We start from the raw sequence: 22,243 nt of genomic DNA, 5'->3' as shown, positions 1-22,243 counted from the left end.
AACAATGAGCTTCATATGCACACACACAGAACCATAAAACACACGCAGCCTTTAACCAGCAATTGCTGTGCTGAGAATCTGCCTAAGTTTACCAGTATATCTATCTATCGACCTACCCACCATCTAACCACCCAGCTCTCCACCATTAAGGGACCAAAGACCCATATGCAAGAATGTTCATTTCAGCTTTGTTTACAATAAGAACTGCAAACAATGACACCGTGTGTCCTAAGAGGGTTAGGTTAAACTAAGTATGATTCCCACTCAGTGGAGCGCCAGGAGGTTTTTGGTGGAAATGCAATAACACAGGTAAATTCGGGACAAGATGGACAACATCCATCCACACTGCTCATGCCTGAAGAATGAGGCGAGAGCTGGGAAATGAGGAGAAAGGGAGCCTTACTTTTTATTGTAGACTGCCTTGTACTATGTAAGTTTCACTTTTTGATCTTACTGTATGTTGTTACTTTTACAGTTTAAAACAATTCATTTTTTGTTTGCTAGTTTGGTCCCTGATTGAGCACAGGTGACTACAGTCAGGCAGTGGAGTCCCTACTCTTATCTGTGTTCAGTGCCCCCACTTGCCACACTGTGTGGTCTATCTGAACAGACTCGCTTCTCTGGAAGGATGCAGATGAGGGACAGAGACTGCTTCTTTGTGAAGACCTCTGGGGGAGGGGAGTCAACCTCTGGTGGTCTCACTTCAATGCAGGACTTCTCTCACATGGAGGGGATGGCTCTAGGATCAGCTGGAATAAAGACCCAAAGTCCAATCCTGGGTCTCAAGCACAGGGAGCTTCTACCAGGAGCTGAATTTTTATTAACAGTTTATGCCACCGAGAATTTATATCTATGTACATACAAGGGCTTCCTCGGTGGTTCAGCGGTGAAGAATCAGCCTGCCATGCAGAAGCTGTGGGTTCGATCCCTGGGTCAGGAAGATCCCCTGGAAGAGGCACAGAAGCCACTCCAGTGTCCACATATGCAATAAAGGATAAGACCCTAATTCAGCTCTTCCTCCAAAGAGCTGATAACTGCTGGAGCACAGTGAATAAATCATGATGCCTTGTTCACGGAATTCTGATGCTTGGAGCGGCTGGCTCCTTCTCTGGGTGCCTGCTCTGGAGCATAGACATCTCTGCTTTTAAACCAGAACCACGTGGTTTTCGACAGCAGCTTTATAAGGTCAAAACCACTCTTCTGAAGGGGGAGCCTCTTAAGCTCAGAGGTGAAATCCGGTTGGCCTCTCCTGGGTTCCCATAAAATTCAACCTCTCAGCAGCCTGGAACCCAGTGACAGCCCCTCGCCGCCCAAGACCCCAGGCCCCGAGGCTGTGCTAGCTCAACTGTGTCACCTCGGGGGTCTGCATGAGTCTCCCTGGGGAAGGGACCCTGCCTATTCTGGAGTCTTTAGGTAAGAGTTTGGATTTCAAGTTTGTGGATCTGATGTGTGCTCCTGGTTGCATATCGGGTTGATTCAGTGACTAAGACAATATAAAACTCAATTAAAACAAGCACCCCACCCATGAAAGTAGGTGGACTGGTATCCAGGATAAAAAGAGAACAGCAGCATTCAGCTGGGAGCTCTGTAGACACCCTTAGGGTCCCTGAGGCCTGGCCCACGGGGCAGCAGGCCCCCACGATGCCGCCAGGGGCTCTGCCACAGCAGGAGGGCATCTGCTCTGGTCTCTGTGACAGTCGCCTGCCGTGACAACCTCAGTGTCATACAAGCTGCTTGTCTTTGTTAGGGGAATGCCAAATTGCTCTAGAGACGGATACAGAGAATAAGGAATGAAGGGCCTTCAGGGGGTTGGGGCCACAGACCCAGCTGCTCCTAAAAGAACAGGAAGAAGCAGCTCCTTGGGCTCTCAGTGAGACAGAACAGTCTCACCTGAGATCCAGAGAAAGCCATGCTCGTCCGAGCCCCAAGAACCGCCCAGCAGGGTGAGATGGATTTGGAGACTTCCACTGCTTCTGACCAAAACCACCCTAAAAATAACCAGGAGTCGCCGCAGCACGGCACCGGTGAGAACTGACACCGAACAGGCCTTCTTTACACTCTGCACATCTTTCTACCAGAACGGTTTTTCTTGTGTATCCCCGACACTCTTTGCTTCTTACTCTGGCTGAGGACACCTGAGTTAGTGTATGACTTGGAATTATTAGCACTAGATGCTCCTTTGATTCTTAAAGGGCCTGCATCCCTCCCTTCACGAACACGGTTCACTTTCATCATCTCACACGTCATAGGCTCATGACGTTCTTGGTACATACAACAGCGTGTGTGGAATAAAGTGAAGAATTTTTTTCCCTGCTTGGTACCCGGTTACTAATGATAAGTATCTGCTGAGCACAGATCACGGGTCCTCCTTAACCTCTCTTTTGGCAGCTCCCCGGAGCCAGGCCGGCTCCTGGGCAGCATCCTTCCGGGCACTGGCAGCAGGCTGGAGCCACCGTGGCTCGCCCTCCTCGCCAGCCATGCCCTGGGCACCAGTGTGTGCCCCCAGGGGAGACTTGGGCAGGACTGGAGAGGTGCCACAGCAGGAGGTCAGAGCCCGTACCACATGGCCGTGGGCCAGCGCCACCTCGCTGCTGACCTCTGGCCAGGAACCGTGTCTGCGAGAGCCACACGGGCACCAATGCAAACCAGGTCCCCTCAGAACCTGCTGGGATTTCAGACACAAAACCCCTCTTCCATAAAAGAAGGGATATTCTCCCGACAACAGCTTCAGCTTTGTGTGGCGGCTTACGGGTTTCCAGACAGAAAAGCCCTGAGCAGGAAGGGTGCTGTCTGCTCTCTGAAGTCCACACCCTCGCCCAACACCCCCCAAAAGAAAAAGAAAAAGCACTGGAGACCACATGGCTGCCAGCTGACCACCCAGCTGGAGGAGCAACAAGTCAGGAAAAGGTGCCACGACTGTTTACAGAGCCCGCTTATCAAACCCCCAAACACCTGCACAAAGAACCCACCCAGACTAATTACACAGGCCAAAAGGGGCATCTAAAGTCAGGCTTCGAGCGGCACAGATTTGGTGACAAGACCTTCCTCCTGTGGGTTCTGGGCATCCTGGTACAGAGTCCCAAGGAGACCAGTCAGCAGCATCCCTCCGGGGCTGGCACGGCCTTGGAGGAAATGCGGTGTTTTACTTAAGGTCCTGCACATTTTCTGTACTTGAGGACCCTTCACAGTTTGAGGCTCCGACACTAACACTGCAGGAATTTCTTTCCCTTGGTTGCAGTTTATATGAATTGGCATCAAGGCTGAGCATGGTAGAGACAGACCCACTCAGCACATCCTGCTATGCCAACAGGACTGTGGATACTCCGTTCCCTGGGAGAGGAAGGGAAAGAGGGACCAGCGTGTTCTCGCTGATGCTCTCCCAGGACAGGGCCATGTCTCTCTTTGCCAGTAGCACCAGTTTGAGCGCTCTGATTTGGACGTTGCAGAGAACTAGCCGGGGGCGGCCGCCTCAGCCCTCGGGGTCGCTGGTTGGGGCAGGAGGGCTGGAGGGTCTGCGCATTCGTCTCCATGGACTTGCACTGACTGTGACTGAACATGATGGACTCCGGTTATGTTTTCTAGGATGTTGCTCCTCTTGGGGAAAAGCACCCTGCATAAATCTGTGCACAGAAGAGGCATATTTGGGTTTTTCACATTGTTTTTCTTTGTTCAGCATTTTATCTTGAGAACATTTCAGGCTAACAGAAAATGTGTGAAACCTAGTACAATGACTTTTCCACATATTTTCCATCTAGGTTTATGTGTTTCCCAGGTGGCTCAACGGTAAAGAATCAACCTGCCAGTACAGAAGACGTGGGTTTGATCCCTGGGTCAGGAAGATCCCCTGGAGGAGCAAATGGCAACCCACTCCAGCATTCCTGCTTGGGAAACCCCACGGACAGAGGGGTTACAGCCCATAGGGTCTTAAGAGTCAGTTACAACTCAGCAACTAACCAGCAGCAGCAACAGGTTCCCCAGTAGTCCCATTGGCTTTATCATCTTCTCACCCTCTGACCCTGCCTGCCTAGGACAGTGAGCTGTAGAGAGCTGGCCCTTCAGCCCGGGACAACTTGATGTATATTTCCTAAATACAGCAACTCTAACCACAGCTCAAGGACTGAAATCAGGAAATCACATCCATATATGACCATCAGCTGTCTGCATACCTAGTCGAATCTAGCCAGTGTCCAAGTTGTGTCCTTTCTGGAAAAGGCAACTCCTAAGAACACGCGCACGCGTGCGCATGTGTGTGTGGCAGCGACGGGTCTCGCTGCAGCCTCTGAGGTCTCGTCTTGTTGGGGCATGCAGACTCTTTCAGCTGTGGCGTGTGACCTCTCAGTCGCAGCACATGGCATCCAGCTCCCTGACCAGGGATATCGCGAGCACAAAGTCCAGCTCGCGAGCTGGACCTCCGGGGAAGTCCCCAAAAGGCAATCTTTGAATTTAGGATCCCCTCTGGGCCCACTGGCCACCTTCAGCTGCCCAGTGTCTCCTTGGTCTCCGTCAGCTGGACGTCTCCTCAGATTTGCTTGTCCCCGACTTCTTGTTTCTTGGGGTCTTCTAGGACCTCAACACCACTGAAGAGCCTGGCATTTGCTGGAAGGTCCTGGGTCCTGGTTCGAGCCTCTGGCCCCACACATGTGGACTCTTTCTCGGGACGCCCCCTCTGGCCGTTCCTGGTGACGTCACCTGGGAACCCTTGGTCAGTAAGGTGGCACCTGCTGCCCTCTCCACGGCCGAGTTACTCCCTTGCCTTTGCGCTTCGAGCAGCTCCTGGGTCCCCATGACAGGACCCCCTGCATCCATCAAGCATCTCCTGTGCGGCCCTGCTTGCTGAGTAGAGAATGGAATTTAGGCGCTAACACCCAAGGCCAGGGTTGGCCATATTTTTAAAGGAGTGAAGCAGAGCTGCAAGTTATCACAAACAAGAAAGCGACAGAAAGGCAAGAAGTCACCATGCGCTGTTGCTCTGCACACATCCATCCAGTCCCCCGACCTCAGCTCCTGCTGTGTCCTCGTCCTATCGGGCTGTCCCCACATCTGCCATCCTGCGCATAAAATGCAACATGCAGACGTTTCCAAGGGGAAGGGGGCTGGGGACAGGATGGAGTGGGGGTTGGGGTTAGCAGATGCACACTAGTACTGGGTTGGTCAAAATGGTCATCTGGGGTTTGCTGTAAAAAACCTGAACAAACTTTCTGGCCAACCCAATGTAGATAACATGGATAAACAACAACGTCTGCTAACCCCAAGGTCCTGTAGCCTAGCACAGGAACTATATTCAACTTCTTGTGATACGCCATCATGGAAAAGAAGATGCAAAAGAATGTATATACACATATATAACTGAATCGCTTTGCTGTTCAGCAGACAATAACACAACATTGTGAATCGGTTATACTTCAATTAAAAAAAAAAAAAAATCTGCCTTGCATCTCCAGAGATGGATCCCTGCCAGACCTCCAGGCCCCCCAATCCCACCCTGTGTCCCTCCTGCTCGCCTTCCCTCCCTCTTTCTGGAATGTTCTCTGCCTTCAACCCAGCTACCGTTTCCTCATTCTCCAGTCCCAGCTGCTTCACTGGCTGGTGCCTTTCCTGCAGCTGGAAACTCCCATGTCTACCCGCTGGTGACTGGGCAGTTATCTCTCGCAGGCTGTGGCAGTGCCCAGGTGTGAGGAAGCCTCCCAAATCACCCTGGGGAGTGGGTCCATGAGACGGAAGCAGCAGTGGAGGCAGGATTTCCTGGTTGGACCCATGCCAGGTGAGGGCAGGCCACAGTCAGCTTCCAGGGGTGCCCTCTGGGGATGCATTCTCAAGGCCCTACTGGTCACTTGTCACGGGGTGCTCCCTCCTGGTCATCTTCCCAGACTGGAGACCACGTGGGTGGGTTTGAGGGGCCCTGGGCTGCAGACCTGCAGGAGATGAGCAGCCTGAGCCTGGGCCGAGTCAGGATGTGACCCCTGGCCCCTGCTCTCCACACCTACATCCATGCAGTGGTCCCCCACAGCACCACACACGGAGCGTTCCTTACATCAGATGGACCAGAATCTCCTCCTCCACCTCTGCTCTGTGGGCGCTGCAAGGCCACACACCGCTACACGCCTAGAAAGAGCCTCAGAACGGCCAGAGCCTCGCTAGGGCAGCCGTGGGGTCTGAAGACCAAGAGACGGTGTGTTCAACCACAGGGACGGGCCAGGCGGGACCAGCTGGCTCTTCTGTGTCCCCACCACAGTCCTGGTCCTACAGTCCCTGCAGCCAGCAGCTGCCCACCTGGGCAGGGACACCACCCAGGTCGGGGATGCTCACAGACAGAACAGCAGCGACGATCTGGTGTGGAGTCAGGGCTGAGAAATTACGAAGCACACCCTGCCCTGACCGGAACAGAGGCCCTCGCAAACATGGAGCAACACGCGGCTGGAGCCGCAGAACACCACGGACGTGGCCTAGAAACCTGGCTTCCAGGGAAGAATCAAAACGTGACAAACGTTACATCACATCACTCAGGGAAGCATCACCCACAGGACAGCCAACTAACCGGAAACCATGCGAATATCCAGCCCCTGCCCAGGGTCTGAGTGCAGCCCCCGAACACACTCCTTAACGACGTTCAGCTATTAGAAGTGCTTTTTGCAGAGATCATGGAAGAGACGCACAAAACACTTGCGGGATAGTAAGTACAAAGTGCAAGCGGAGTGTAGCTGCTCAGTTGTGTCTGACTCTCTGTGATCCCATGGACTGTAGCCCACCAGGCTCCTCTGTCTGCGGAATTCTCCAGGCAAGAATACTGGAGTGGGTTGCCATTCCATCCTCCAGGGGATCCTCCTGACTCAGTGATCAAACCTGGTCTCCTGCATTACAGGCAGATTCTTTACCACCTGAGCCACGAGGAAAGTCTAAACAAATATAAACATGTGATCGGCTTTGTCTGGAACCAGATAAAATACAGGGGGCCAAGGGCCACAGTGGAGATGGTGCCTTCTGCCACTGTCACTGGCCACGGTCTGCACGACGCCAGTGGTCCTAACACCGAGGTCCGGTCACAAGAGCACTGCCGCCGTCTGGAGGGGATGACGTCCCCACCACAGGCCAGCTGTCTCCACCTGCCCTTCCTGTGGCGCTGTCACACAGGACACTGACATCTGGACCTGTGCAGCGTTTTCCTGATACAAATGAACCCTGAGAACCCAGGGTTCTAGAAACAGGGCGGTGAGACACTGCTGCACTGATTCCCAAACAACTCCACGTGGGATTACAACGATGAAGCTGTGCTGGGGCAAGGGAAAGTAAACCGCGTTCATCATTAGTGTTCGGTTCTAAAATAAAATTTACCAGTGGAAGCTGTCCACTCAGAACCTTTCCCAACGAGGTCACATCTGTCTTCTTTTTTCCTAGAAACGCAGAGACTTGGCTGCACAGCAGTGACAGAGGGGTGCGGGCGGATGTTTACTGAACTCTCTCTGGAGACACTCAAAACGCCTTCCCTTGGTTTCCTCCAGTGAGTCTTGTAATTTTTTAAAAACCATTTTTTTATTACTGAAATTGCTTTTCCTTCATGCTTGTTAAGAGAAGGAAACGAGAGCCCAAGAAAGGGATGAAACAGCTATGGAAAGAGAAGGGCAGACTCCAGGCAGGCATCAGACTGCACAGGAAGGGGTGCCCACCAGGCCAAGGTGTGTGCAGAGAGACGCAGAGACAAGAAAGGCCACAGCCAGCAGGGGGACATGAGTATGGAAGCCTCTGCTGAGAGTCTTTCATGATTGTGGAAAGGCACGGACCCAGTCCTGCCCCAGCAGGTGGAGGAGACTTTGCCAAAGCATGGAATGGCTTCAAACCAAGACTGAAAACTCTGATAGGTACTTTTTAACCTTGTGACTTCATAATATACTCTAAACTGAAAAAAAAAAAAAAAAGACACATTTAAAGACCACAGAATGGAACCAAAGTTCCCTCCGTGAATGTCCACAAGCTTCTATGAAAGCACAAGTGTTCACGTTCCATGCACGTGGCAGCTTCTGCACGGGATGAACTGTGAGGGTGTTTAATCACACGCATTTATGACAGAGCCATCAGGGAGGGTAATCAGGCCAAAAGATCGTTTTCTGATTCTTTACCTTTTTTTCCTAAAGAAATTTCAAGTCACAGCAACAGCCAAGAATCAGCAGATTCGTTCGCCAAGGGAACTCACTTCTTGATCCAGCAGAACAGGCCGCCCTTTCTGAGCCTGTCTACGTGCAGACCCCGGCAGCTGTTTGCTCTGCTCTCCTGGCTCCACATTCTGCAGCAGGACCCGCTCACAAACACCCATACTGGGCAAGGCACACACTTAAAAGATTTTTGGTAAAAGTACGGGCATTTTTTCCTATGAAAGACACAGATAATTTAAGTGTCCACTGTTCCAGCGCTTCTGACAGCTACAGATACCAAGAGATGTTCAATGCTGTCATAAACGATCTAAAGTTGAAAGAATTAATACTTTAAAAGATATTATAGTCCAGAGAAACACTAGTGGTTGAGATTTCACAGGAGGTTCCTTTGGCCCTCACAGGAGGCCCGACAGTTGGGGATCTCCTCCAAGCCCAGAGGGTGCGGCGCCAGGGCCTGCAAGGGGTGGAGAGGACCCCAGGGGTGACAGACTCATCCAAGCCAAGTTCACATCCTGCCACCGTGTCTGGCCATGCTACTGCAGCTGGTGGGCTGGCGTTACCCACTATGGAAACAGTCTCCCCCTTGCCGTGTGGAGTGGTGCCGTGACAATTAAACGTGCAGCAACCGCCATGAAACATGCTAAAAATCCCGGCCTTCCCGGTGGGATTGTAGGACCTACATGGAACCACCTGTCAATATCACTTGGTTGACTGGCCCCCTTGCTTATCTGTCTCAGATGGGAGGGAAGGGATTCTCATGCTTTCCAGCGATCCTACCACAGACACACAAGTGACCCTCAGAGGATCTAATTCAGCCTCTGCCACTCCATGGGTCCCCTCCAGGGTCCACACTCATCCTGACTCAGCACACTTGCAGCTGTGCCTTTTCAGGAAGTGCTTCTTAGAAACGGCACCCGCCATCCTCACCCCAGGGTGAAAGACAAGGGCTGGGTCTGTCTCTGGGGCTGATGGGAAGAGCTGCACCCGTACAGCCTAGAGAGGCAGGGCTGCTGGGACTCCGTGGCTGCCCACTCCCCACAGGGGCAAACGCAGCCCTACAAATGTGGCTGGCAGACGGTCCTGTGGGTCCCGGATGCCTTCCCCACTCCTATCTTCCCCAGGTCTTGTCCCGCCACCTGGGGCCGGTACTACGTTCCAGGTCCTCTGGCCGCAGCAACTGGGGCTAGAAGGCGTCTTCCTCTCAAGTGGCTGCTCGAATGTGTCACTCCTTCCACCCGCTTTGTCTAGTGACCAGAGAGAGGCGTCCAACGCCCCCTGCACCCAGCTCCTTCCGACAGCGTCCTCGTTCCCTCTTGACCTCCTTCTTCCAGTGAATAGGTGAGTCTCCTGCACCCAGGGCGCTGCATCCATCTTTAAATCACTTCAGAGCTCCGACTGGTTGCTGATCCCCGTTTCCTCCGACTCAGCAGGAAGAGAGGGCACGGCAGGTTTCTCCTGCCCTCAGGTAGGTGGCAAAGGAGGCTCCCCGCTGCCGTCACAGCCTGACACTGAGCTGGTGAGGGTGCTTGAGACTGTGAGGCATCAACACCAGTGGCACCAACAAAACACATGCTTCAGGAGATCAAAAGTGAGGACGCACTGTGGCAAAGAGACATCCCTTTGAGCCAGTTAGACAACAAGGAAGAACACCAAGTCTCTACAAGTAGGGCTAAGTGTGGTGCATCCTTCCTGGTTGTTGGTCCCAAAGCGGGGTGCTATCTCAGGAACAGAAACAGAGGCACTGATGTCAAGTTCTCGTGGAGGAACTAGCTCCAATCCCAAGAAAAACAGCAGGCAAAGCCCCTGGGTGACCTGATTCTGCTTACAGAGTTGGACAGTCCATGGGGTGGAGGCTTGTTTCCTTGCCAGCCACTGGGAGAGCCAGAGAATATTTTCATGGTCTTATTTTAGGATGGGTAATGTTGTAAACAACCTCCATGCCCAATCCACAGACAGCTTGTCTAGACCCTAATGTGAAGCAGAAGGTCACCAGGGAGACAGACGTCCCTGACGGACTGCAGGCATGTGATGAGGGCTGTAGCCTGGCCAGCACGGCCGCGGCTGGGGACGCTGACCTCGCCTCTGGGTGCGGACGTGGGGTGTGGGGGGCGAGGGGCTCACGAGGCGTGAGGTCAGCAGGCAGCAGAGCTCAGGCGAACCCCGGAGGAACGTCTCCCTCCTGAGTGCAGAGCCCACGCGGCCGGGGATAAGTCTGCAGAGGAAGAGGATGTGTGGTGCATGATGCCTGAGGACAAGGAGGTGGAGAGTGGTTCCAGCGGAAAAGGCAAAGCAGCTTCTGAATACGCTTGCTGCAAAGAGGGAACACCGAGGGCCCAGGGACACCTAGTGTCCTAAAATCAGAGGCGCCAGATCCTGGGGTCAAGTCCTGCCCAGCTCCACCACGTACACTGGGGGACCCCAGCTCCCCCACCCACCCTGGGCCACCGCAGCTCCTCATCCATAGTGGGGCCCCCACCAGACACCCAACCCACACTGCCCCCCACTCCCCCACCCACCCTGGGCCACCTCAGCTCCTCATCCATAGTGGGGCCCCCACCAGACACCCAACCCACACTGCCCCCCACTCCCCCACCCACCCTGGGCCACCTCAGCTCCCCATCCACAGTGGGGCCCCCACCAGATACCCAACCCACACTGCCCCCCAGCTCCTCTACCCACTCTGGGCCGCCTCAGCTCCCCATCCACAGTGGGCACCGCCTCAGCTCCCCATCCACAGTGGGCCCCCCAGCTCCCCCACCCACATTGGGCCCCCCAAGCTCCCCCACCTCCACCCCTCACAGCTTGGCCTCAGTTTCCCAGATGCAGTACACAGCTGCCATTTGCACCTAATTCTTAGGCTTGTTCTGAGGAGTAGAAGTATTTATTGCACATAAATAATATAAACCACTGAGAACAGTACTTGGTACAGAGACCTCACTCAGTGAACGTTAGGTGTTGCCGTCATCTTTGCTGTTGTCGTTATTATTGTTGTTATTGTCGTTATTATTATGATACCACGCAGTAGAGTGTCATGGGGCTTCCCAGGTGGCACAGTGGTAAAGCAGCCACCTGCCAATGCAGGGGGCACAAGAGATCTAGGTTCGATCCCTGGGTCAGGAAGAACCCCTAGAGGAGGAAGCGGCAAGCTGCTCTAGTATTCTTGACTGGCAAATCCCATGGACAGAGGTGCCTGGTGGGCTGCAGTCCATGGACTCAGAAAGAGGTGGACATGACTCTGAGAGGGGCATGACACTGCATACCCCACGGTAGAGAGAGCATCGCCGGCCTCCCTCCCAAGCCTGCCAGCCACACGGGCCCAGGCCCTGCCAACCGGGAGGGCGGAGCTGTCGGCCCACCCCTCTGACAAGCTGATGACTGATGCTTTGACCTTGACTTACTGAAGCTCAGCCTGTGTCGTCCCTTGGGGATGATGTGTATCAAACAGGCACCTCCCAGTCTCACTTTACGGCAGAAACTGCTGGTTTAAAGGTGGCTGTCACCTTCTAGGGTCAAGTTGAAATCCCTCCGCCCTGAGCAGATCCTACTCAAAGTCAGGAATGTTTACAAACTCTTCAACTACCGTCCAGCCCGGGAACCTGGGAGAGCCCAGGTTTAACGCCTCATTTATCCAGACGAAGACGACAGTGGTGACATTTTTTTCAGAGGATGAAATTCATCTTTCCGCACCAAATGATTAGTATTATTTATCGTTTTCATGGGAGTCTTTGTATAACATATAAACATCTAAGATGTCCTAAATGTGGTTTCTAAAACCTCCCAGACCTAAGCAGCATCTTGGCTGACAGACTGAAAAGCCCCACCAGGCAACAACTGTGGGAGCACCAGGAGAAGAACCAGAGTGTCCCTCCCTTCCTCCCTAGGCCATGGGCCAGCTCGTGCGTCCTCACTCCACCCACGAGCGGCCTGGTGCTCCTACCAAGGCTGGGCTCACCTGCTTCGCAGCAGCCGGGCCAGGAGGTAAGGAGCCGGGTGTGAGCGCAGGGGGGCTTCCGGGGCCGCAGAGCTCGGGGAAGGGGTTGGGGATGGCTGGCAGCGACGAGGTCCTCAAGTGGGGGTCTTCCTCCTGCAGGCGCCTGCGGGGAGAGATGACGCCCGTCAGAAGCTGCCACATCGGGACCCTGCAGCCCACATTGGGGGATCTGCCCAGAAACCCACGGGAGGGGCTCAGAAGGGTGTCTGGACACCTCAACCTACACCACACCCTGCACAGCTCGCCACCATCCGCAGGTGGGAGTCACCGTGAGCGGATGCCAAGATGTGGCATCAGCGTGCAGCGGGGTGTCACACAGCCGCCACAGGAAGGGGCTTTTGACACAGGCTCCCTCCAGGCGGCCCGTGGGGACACCCTGCTGAGTAAGCCCGGTGCAAAAGACTGACCCCGCAGGCCCGCACTGCAATGAACCACCCAAAACGAGCACACTCAGAAAGGAGGTGGAGGGTGGGGGCTGGGGACAGGGGGCGGGGAGTCAGCCTCTAATGGGGACAGGGTTTCAGATCTGCAAGATGAAGAAGTTCAGCAGATAGATGGAATAGATGAACACCCTTCCTATAATCACAGGGCCACGTGCCAGGGAGCTTAGGGAGGGTCTTGGAGGGAGATGCTCGGGAATTAGACTGGGGTGGGCGTACTGCACAGTCTTGGGGGTGCCCTACCTGCCACCGAACATGTACTATGCGGTGATTCAGTCTACGCTACGTGCATTTTACCTTAATAAATTATTCTTTTTAAGAAGTCCCGTGTTTCCTTTATAATAGTTCACAAGCATCACTCAAAGCAAAAAACTAAGTGACATCAGACATAACTGAAAAGAATCCCATTCAAGAGGCCTGTGGCCATGGAATCCATCCCTCTCTGATTAGCTGCATCAGTGGAGCTGAGACGCAGGGGGCGAGGTCAGGGATGGGAGGAAAGGTGGGGCCTTGCCTGTCCACCTGTCCAGGTGAGGACACGCCTCCAGCCCCCCCTCACTACAGTCCCTCCTCCTCCTCCAACCGTCGCCCTGCATTGCCTCCAGCTGCTGCTCAGCATCTGCTTCCCTGAGCCCTCTCCAGCAGCGTGACAGTCTCATCATCCCCGCCCCCGACTCTCCCCTCCCCAGGCAGAGATGGAGCTGAGCTGCCCCCAACGCTCTGGCCCCTACCCCTCCAAATCCAGGAGCTGGCAGACTTTTCCTCAAGCCCTCACCTGGGTCTGCGTCCACTCACCAGGTGTGGGCCAAGTCCCTGGCCCCGGCGCCTGTTTCCTTACCTGGGGATGAGAAGCCGCCACACCACCCCCTCAGTGAGGCTGCAGTGGCCGCTCCATTAGCTGCTCATACACAGGAGGGGTTTAGCACACGGGAGGTACTCGTGAGCACAGGAAGTCCTCAGCAGACCCGTTCACAAAACGAGCCTCTGGGAATCCTATACCGACTGGTCACCTGATCTTTAACAAGGCACCTGCCCGTTAGAAACGACAGGACTGCAAGTAAGAGCAGAATCGCTGGAGAAAAGGCTGGCCTGGAGCCAGGGTCCACTCTCCAGCAGCGGGCATGCCTCCCACCCTGAGCCCATCTGTCCCATGGGACTCAGAAGCCGCAGCCCCCGGGCGGAGGGACAAGCACGGCCAGATCCCAGGCAAGGGTCCTAGGCAGCTAGCTGGCAGGAAAGCAGGCCTTCCTGCACTGCATCTGCCCTCTCCCGGTCCAGCCTCAGGCACCATCACCACAGCTGCTGTTCCATCCCGCTGGGCCTCCCCGAGGCTGCCACACGTGGGCGGCTGACACCCTCCAGACCCAGAGAAGCTCGGAGGAGAAAAGACTCTCTCCCCCCAGACTGAACTCACCAGGAGCTCAGAACACGAGGGTGCTGGTGGAGGGAGCAAAGTGGTCCACCCGCGGGAAGGACGGACGCGACAAAGCGCAGGAAGCCGAGAAGAAAGCGACCCCAGGCCACCCAGGCTGCTGTGCCCCGCTGCAGACAACTCCGTATTTACTCTGGTCCCCTTCTGCAGACAGACTCGGCTGCCCTGGGCAAAAGAGTCATCTGGCTGTAGAAGACTTAGGATATTGGTCTGGAAAGAAGGCTCACAGAAGTTTCTGGAAGCAGAGGGAAAGCTCCCTCCCCAAAAGGAAAGGAAAGGAGACCCAGAAGATGCTCCAGCCAACAGATGCCTAAGACACAGCACACTGCACACCCTCCCCTAGAAGCCCAGAGAGGCAGCAGGTGTCACCCCTTACCTACCCCCACCTGACCCACCAGAGCCACCAGCGGCCTGGGGTGGGGGTCACAGAGAGCTTGTTTGCTGGGTTTCACAGAAGTCTCCGCCCAGGTCTTCCATCACCCCCACTTCACAACCCGGAGGCTTCCCCCCTCCCAGGCAGAAACAGAGCCGAAGTGCCCTGACACTCTGCCCCCAGCCTCTCCAAACTGGAGCTGACAGATCTCTTCCACGTCCTCCACCATCCCTGGCCAGCACAGCTCCACTCCGGCTGGTCGCTGAAACGGCTTCTGAATCCCCCACCATGAACCGAGGCTGCCGCAATGACCTGCCGATTAACCCAAGTTCAGCCTCACTCGCCTTTCCCCACCTCTGCCCTGGGAGCAGCTCCCGCAGGTTCCGGATCTCACCCCACCTGTCGGGATCTCTCTTCTAATCCACCCCTGAGGTCTGACGGACGCTCGAAGCCACGTGTATTCAATGTGTACAACTAGACGAGTTTAGAGAGAAGAACTTGCCGTGACCCGTCGCCGTGGTCTGGGCACCACCTCTGGACGTTCACGCCCATCCTCTTCACTTGTTTAATATCGTCACCTTGTGTGCACGTGTGTGATGCGAACATATCACACAGGACCCGAACCCCTCGCTGCTAACTCAGGTGGCTCTGCACAGCACGTCTGCGGGCCTCGTCCACGGGTCAGGCTGCCCCTCTGCACCTCCCACCAGCACCTCCCGTCTCCACCCCAGCCTCTGGCAGCCCTCTCCACTACCTGCGTCCTCACTCCTGCAGCTTTCGGGCTTCTTGTGGAAGTGGAATCCCATAGTAATTGTCCTTCTTTGTGGGTCCTATTTACTGATGTTGTCCAGTGATGAGGAGCAGACACAGAAATTATGGTATACACACGTGATGGAATATTACTCAGTCACAAAAAAGGAGGGCCGGGCCACTTTAGACACCAGGGATTGCCTCTCTTGCTCAGGAAGTCTCTGCCTCCATCCCTCAGTTCCTACTTCCCCTTCAACACCCAGTTTAGAAGTCTGCCTCTGTTAGGGAAATTAGATAAACAACCTTGTTTAGGCTTCAGAGACAAAGCAGAGCAGGCCTCTGACCATGCGTCTAATCTGCCTGGACACTGCCCAACTGGGAGTGACTGGGAGTGACTGCCTGCTGTGAGCTAAAGACTTGCAGCACCATAGATAAGATGGGGCAGGAATCTTGAGATTGTTGAGTCTGGGGGTAGGGGGGGCTCCTGGCCAACCAAGCCCCAGACTTAACTACATTCCAAGTTTTATACAACAAAACAAACAACACTGGCAAGAAAGCAGAGCTGCAATTTTGCTCCCAGATTGATGATAAGATCAGTTTGAGTCCAGCCTGGGGTTATAAATGGGAACCCCACACTGCAATCTCTGAAGTCTCACCCAGGGAGCAGACGTGCTGCCTGGGACCTTTCCCAGCTGGGACTCCAGATGTGCTGTGACGTGGGATTTCCCAGCACTGTTTAAGTCTGGACGTTGGTCAAAACCCAATTTGGTGATGTATTCTCTGCTCTGTCTCTCTTTTCTTTTAACGTTAGTGTATTGAAAGTAAGCTAGATAATTCTTTAATAAATACTGGTATTATTTACGTATATCACAAGTGGCTTATTTTGTTAACAAACCCTTTGAACCTGAGATGAAAGTGAAACCTTTCAGCAAAACAGCCTCCTCCAGGGAGGCCTCCTCCACTCGCCAGAGTCCTTTCCGTGAAGGCTGGGCCTCTCCACACCAGCCCCTGGGAAACGTGGTCAGGCTGCACGTCTCTGTCCCAGGCCCTCTGCAGGGCAGTGAGGTCTGAGAGCCCTCCAGGGACACTTGGCTGTTCACTCACTTCGGGCTTCCCCGGTGACTTGGTTGGAGAAGAATCTGCCTGCCATGCAGATATGCGTGCGAGTCCTGGGTGGGGAAGCTCCCCTGGAGAAGGAAATGGCAACCTGCTCCAGTATTCTAACCTGGAGAACCCCACGGACAGAGGAGCCTGACGGGTGACAGTCCGTGGGACGGCAAAGAGTTGGGTGTGACTGAGCGACCAACACAATAATGTCCATGGATGTGTTTCTACACACCCCATCGACCTGGCACAGAGCCGGTGCACACAGAACTGATCTGAACTGAACTGGGTACCAGGTCCCACCCCTAGCGGCCCTGCCGGACGGAGGGAAAGAAGGGGTCTGCCAAGCAGAGCCTGGCACCATGGCCATACCACGCACCCTCTGACTATCAGGGGGAGGCAGGGTGGCGCAGTGACACCACCACCTACCCTCTGACCTCCCGGGGGAGGTGGGTGGCACAGTGACCCCACCACCCATCCTCTGGTCCCTGAGGGGAGGTGGGCGAGGGGAGGTGGGGTGGCACAGTGACCCCACTACCCACCCTCTGACCCCCGAAGGGAGGTGGGCGAGGGGAGGCGGGGTGGCGCAGTGACCCCACCACCCACCCTCTGCTCCCCAGGGGGAGGCAGGGAGGCGCAGTGACCCCATCACCCACCCTCTGCTCCCCGGGGGGAGGCAGGGAGGCGCAGTGACCCCATCACCCACCCTCTGCTCCCCGGGGGGAGGCGGGGCCCACCTGACTGCGAGGATGCGCACGGGCTGGGACCGCTGCACCCTCTGCCTCGGGGCCGCCTGTGGCTGCAGAACCCTGGCTCCAGGGGCCGGGCCGCGGCTGTGCTGGCCGTTGTGCAGGAGGGGCGCCGTCTCCGAGGCTGCGCACAGGCTCTCCAGGGACGCGTCCATGTCGTTCACCAGTGCCTCCAAGTCCAGGTCGTCCTCTGTGCATGGAGAGCGAGAGACAAGCGTCAGCAGCAGTGAGTGGTCACGGCCAGGCGGGCAGCCCAGGGACTGGGCTCCGAAACTCACGACACTTTAAAATACGAGGAGCAGATGGAGGACGCTGCCTGAGACAAGCACAGCTTTCTGTGAAGACCCATGGGTTACAGGTATTACCTGCTGATCCACCAGAAGCAGCCCCGTAATGAGAGCCCACCTGCACTTCCTGTCTGTACAGAAGACCCTCTCAGGGCATCTGCTCAGCTCACACGCCCCTCGGGGTCGGGGAGCCCACACAGCCTGGACCCTCTGCCCCAAGCCCAGCTGGTGGGTCCCAGGGGCACACAGAGCCCTAATAAGGCCAATCAGGGCTGCTCCCTTCCCCGAAATTCCAGACAAGAAGCAGAGAAACGGGAACGGGGAGCACCTCGCCTTGCGAGGCCAGCAGGGCCACTTCCCAGGCACATGGGCTCCGAGGGTGGATACCTGCAGGGCTCTGGATGCCTGAGAACCAGAGGAAGCCTGTCCGCATACAAGAAGGCCAGAAACAGATGAGCACGGAGGGACTCCGACAGGCGATGCTATGCCTCAGCGAGGCTGACACTGGTCCACCATCATCCTAGATGTTTCTGTGAAGCTGTGTTTAGATGGCAGTGACACGTGACTCTGAGGGCTCTGGGTAAAGCAGACAGCCCCCCATCATGTGCGCGGCGATAAGGCCGAGGACCCCACAGAAATGGACGCACCCTCCACGGGTGTGCATGCCAACTCCTCAGACACCGTGCTCAGTCGCTCAGTCACGTCCAACTCTGTGACCCCATGGACTGCAGCCCACCGGGCTCCTCTGTCCACGGGGCTTTACGGGCGAAAATACTGGAGTGTGTTGCCATTTCCTCCTCCAGGGGATCTTCTCTACTCATGAACTGAACCTGCGTCTCTTAAGTCTCCTGCACTGCAGGCGGATTCCTTCCCACTAGCACCACCCAGGAAGCCCAACTCCCCACAACAAGCACCTCAAATGCAGCAAAGCCTCATCCCACGCGCTCAGTTTTTGGAGGCCTGTCACTGTTTACCAATGCGGCCCGCACAGCCGGGGCTGCCTCTAGCAGTAGGTCACACGTCACCCGATTCACAGTCCATCTGCTCCCAACAACCCGGGGTCACCCAGGAGCAAACCAGAGCTCAGGGCCCAGTCAGTCAGGCGGCCTGCCCCGGCCCCGCCCCCGCGACTCAGGGCCAGCTCTCGGCCTCAGGTCTCCATCTCCCAGGCCTGCACCTCTGAGTGGAGCTCACAGGGGTGCCGGGCCCACAGGAGGGCATGAGGTCAGTGAGTTATTACCCGCTCTGCGACAGAGCCTGGAGCAGGGCAAACACTCAGTCAACGCTATTTATTTGTTCTATGTCACTCATTTGTTAAGTGACAATAGGGTGGTGATTATTAACCTGGTTTACCAGGTGAGGAGGTTGGTCCGGGACGGGGTGGGGGAGAGGGTGGCACTGGGCGGGCAGGTAACTCGTCCCAGATCACACCAGAAGGGAACCTGAAAACAAGTTTGCAGCTGCCAAGGTGACCTCACCAGGTGTGCACTCATCAATGAGCTCACAGACCTTTTCAGAACTCTGACCTCCCCTGCCTCTCTGCTCCCTCCTTCATTCAGCCTTGCTGTCTCCCTGGGCAGGAGCGCACAAGGAGACCGAAACCAACCAAATGGAACAAAAAAAGCCCTTCCAGAAGGCATGGAAGCTGCAGGGCACCGGGGGCGGGGGTGGGGGTATACAGGCTGGAGGAGGCTGGGATGCGGGATGGAGCGCAGGCACGGGAGACCCAGGCAGAGGTGGGAAGACCACAGAACTGCCTCCTCCCAAGGTTCCGTTTCCCTGCAGGCAGTGGTGCCCAGACTAGGAGTCTGGGGAGGGCCTGGACCAGACGAGATGCTACAGGCAGCAGGTAGGGCCCCAAGGAGGACAGACAGACACACAGATGGATGGAAAGATGGGCAGGAGGCTGCTGAAAGAGCTGTTATGAGCATGCAGTCCTGCTGGAGCCAAGGACGGGGCCCAGGCAGGATGAACGGAGCGGCACCGGGGGAGGGGGAGGGTGCTCAGGGGGAGTGTGCTGCCGGACATTAGATACTGACCGATATTAAAGAGACAACATGCTGTACCAACAATTAATAGTAACCATGAAATCAAAATCCATCCATCACAAGGGAGAACGTGGGAGTCAGCAGGCAGGGCTTCTGCACAGAGCTTGTGGGGGCAGGAGGCTGCTGCAGGTGGGGAAGGACCCGGACAAATCAGAGAAACCCCTGCAGGGGGTCCCTGCACGGCCAGTGGGCTTAGGTCCTCACGCGTAAAGGGAAAGCAGCATTTGGCAACTGGACAACGGCTGCCTAAACAGAGCCAGCTCTATCAGGAGACCTCTGCTGCTGTTTCCGGAGCCCTTGGCTAGACATCTGATAAAAAAGTGTTTGTGGCACTGGAGTTCTCAGATGGAACTTCTGTAACGTTCTAGAATGTGTCCATCAGGGAGGCCACTCATCTCCTCCACTGACATGCAACGGATCTGTAATCGCAGCTCATCTCAAACTCTGAAAAACATTAAGTCCACATGCCACCCGCACCTTATTAACAACTCAGGATTTCCAGCTTTAACGGACCGTTTCAGAATCAGTAGGATAACATGCCAAGTCCACTGGACTTACAGAATCAGCCTTTGCTGTGGGCAGCGGCCTCTGCCGTGGACGGGAGGCCCAGGCATGGATGGGCAGCGTGGAAGCACAATGGGGATCTGAGGGCGTTTCGTCACCAGCGGGGTAGCCCACTCGATGAACATAAAGGCCACCGTTTTCCTGGCTTTCATCCTGCTTTAGCAAGCAAACAGGAATAGTGTTCCCACTCTCTGACAGCTGTCTGCCAAGAAAATCTCCCCTTAAGCAGATTTTCTTTCAAGTTACTGTTAGGTAAAAGATCAGGACACCAAAAAAGTGTCTAACAGGCTTTTTAATGGCGAAGCGCTCCCCGGCGGGGTTCCCAGACCTGAACAAGGCAGGTCGAGAAGTCCGCGCCCGGACCGTGTTGGGGGTGGCTTTTATATGTTCGTTGCAAGGGATGGGCAGGCTATGTGGACGGGGATTCGGACAGGTCGCCAGGCCGAGGCATCGCGGGCTGACAGGTCCTTCTACGTGGCTGGGGTGGGGCGGCTCTAGCTGGTGAGGTGTGCTGTCATTGGTCCCCAGGATCTGGGAGGCTCCTTCCGTTAGGGACTTCCCCCGCCAGCGGGAGAGAGAGGAGGGGTGGCCCATCATGGCCCCGGGGTCCGGCCTTACAGTTACCTTCCTCACATGTTTCCAAAACGACTGAGCGACTGAACAACAGCGTATTTCTGAAACCCCCTGGCTGTGCCCGCCAAGGGCAGTCCTCCAAGGGTCCTGTCCTTTCCTTCCTGCTCCTTCCCCCACCAGCCAGGCCCTTCCTGGGCAGCCCCTCGGTGCACCCAGGAACACACAGTGATTCTGACACCGAAGTACATACAAAGGGAAAATGGCGAGACAAAGGTGAGAGGTGTGTGTGCAGTGCATGTCCTTCAAGCGCTCGCTCTCTCCTCTGAGGTCGGTCATTGATAAAATTGCTTTCTGCTCTAACAGAACACATTCGCCTGTGGCTCTATTAGGGCCAGGCCAATCATTTACAATATACTCTGTGGGTTACAAGTTTCACGAATAGACTCTACACGGGCATGTTTCAAACTTGCCTATTTTCCACGGCCCAGATGAAAGGATAAAGAACACGTGGTACCCACAGTCCGTGGAATATTACGCAGCCAGAAAAAGGGACAAAACTGGGTCATCTGTAGTGATGTGGGTGAACCCAGAGTCTGTCAAACAGAGTGAAATAAGTCAGAAAGAGAACAACAAGCCTCGTTTCTTTAACACTCGTACGTGGAATCTAGAAACAAGCCTATCTTCAGGGCAGGAGCAGAGATGCAGATGCAGGGAATGGACCTGTGGGCACAGTCGGGGGAGCAGAGGGCGGGACGGATTGGGAGAGCGGCACTCACATATACTCACTAACTGCCACATGTAAAACAGACAGCAGGGAGACGCTGCCCCGCACACGGAGCGTGGTCTGACGCTCTGTGATAAATTAGAGGGGTGAGATGGGAGCCGGGAGGGAGGTTCAAGGAGGAGCGGATATCTGTGAGCCTATGGCTGATTCACTTCATTGTACAGCAGAAATGAACACATCGTATAAAGCAACTATAGTAAAAAAAAAAAAGTCTAATAAAATATCCTAATCTAGGACAGACTTCAAAATTCCCTCCAGGATCATTTATGAATAGCATTTTGTCTGCTTAGATAATAAAGTCACTTTGGGTTGTCTGATTTTACTTAAACTTTGTCCAACTCTAATAAAGACTAACAATTAAATCTTCCAAACAGGAGTTTTAAAGGATTGATTCTAAAGAGGACACGGCCATATGCCACGGTACTTCTAAAATAATAACTACACTGAGATTTTTCTGGATTAACATTCAGTCCTTTCAAAAGTTTCATGACCCAGTCTATTGTGAAGGGACGTTGCCCATGTCTCCTACACGTGATGCTGCCTGCACGCATCCCCGGGGGTCAGCACTCAGCCATATGAGGAAGCCTTCCTACAGGTCAGGCAAGTGGCAGAATCAAACACCAGGGCATCAACAAAGTAGATGCTTCTGTAAAGGACTGTTATCGCTGCTAACTTGAGGGCGAAATGCCATCTGTGAGCCAGGACCTCTGAAAGAAATCCCACAAGGGGGACAAAAAACAATTTTATACGTGAAATTTCACTCCATGCAGATTTCTGAGGGTATATTTACTGGACAGATGTAGGTCAGACAGTACAGTTTAAATCAAGTTATTAATAGTTATTTTCCTTCCTTAAATAGCCCAGTCCTTAGCTGGGCACTGACTTTTGTTCCAGATGTCTGAGTTGATCATCTGATTATAAACGCACATACATCTGGTCTCACTGTCATTAGCAAACGGAGTCACAATGAGGTCTAAAATGAGTACAAATTCAGTGAAACAAAT

General features: G+C 54.7%; 1 protein-coding gene across 3 annotated transcripts in view; it reads right to left on the bottom strand.

Annotated features, from left to right (window-relative positions):
• Positions 1–22,243, bottom strand: part of GRB10 (growth factor receptor bound protein 10) — a 215,468-nt gene that overhangs the window by 54,809 nt on the left and 138,416 nt on the right. For all 3 annotated transcript variants that reach the window (XM_068973463.1, XM_068973464.1, XM_068973465.1), the window contains 2 exons: positions 16,972–17,173; positions 12,097–12,238 (listed from right to left, as the gene is read on the bottom strand). In XM_068973463.1, coding sequence (XP_068829564.1) covers positions 12,097–12,238; positions 16,972–17,173 — 344 coding nt within the window. The remainder of the gene's footprint in view (positions 1–12,096; positions 12,239–16,971; positions 17,174–22,243) is intronic.

Source organism: Capricornis sumatraensis, chromosome 5 (assembly GCF_032405125.1).
Source record: "Capricornis sumatraensis isolate serow.1 chromosome 5, serow.2, whole genome shotgun sequence".
In the NCBI taxonomy this organism is placed as follows: Eukaryota; Metazoa; Chordata; class Mammalia; order Artiodactyla; family Bovidae; genus Capricornis; species Capricornis sumatraensis.
This window is presented reverse-complemented; position numbering and strand designations above follow the sequence as displayed.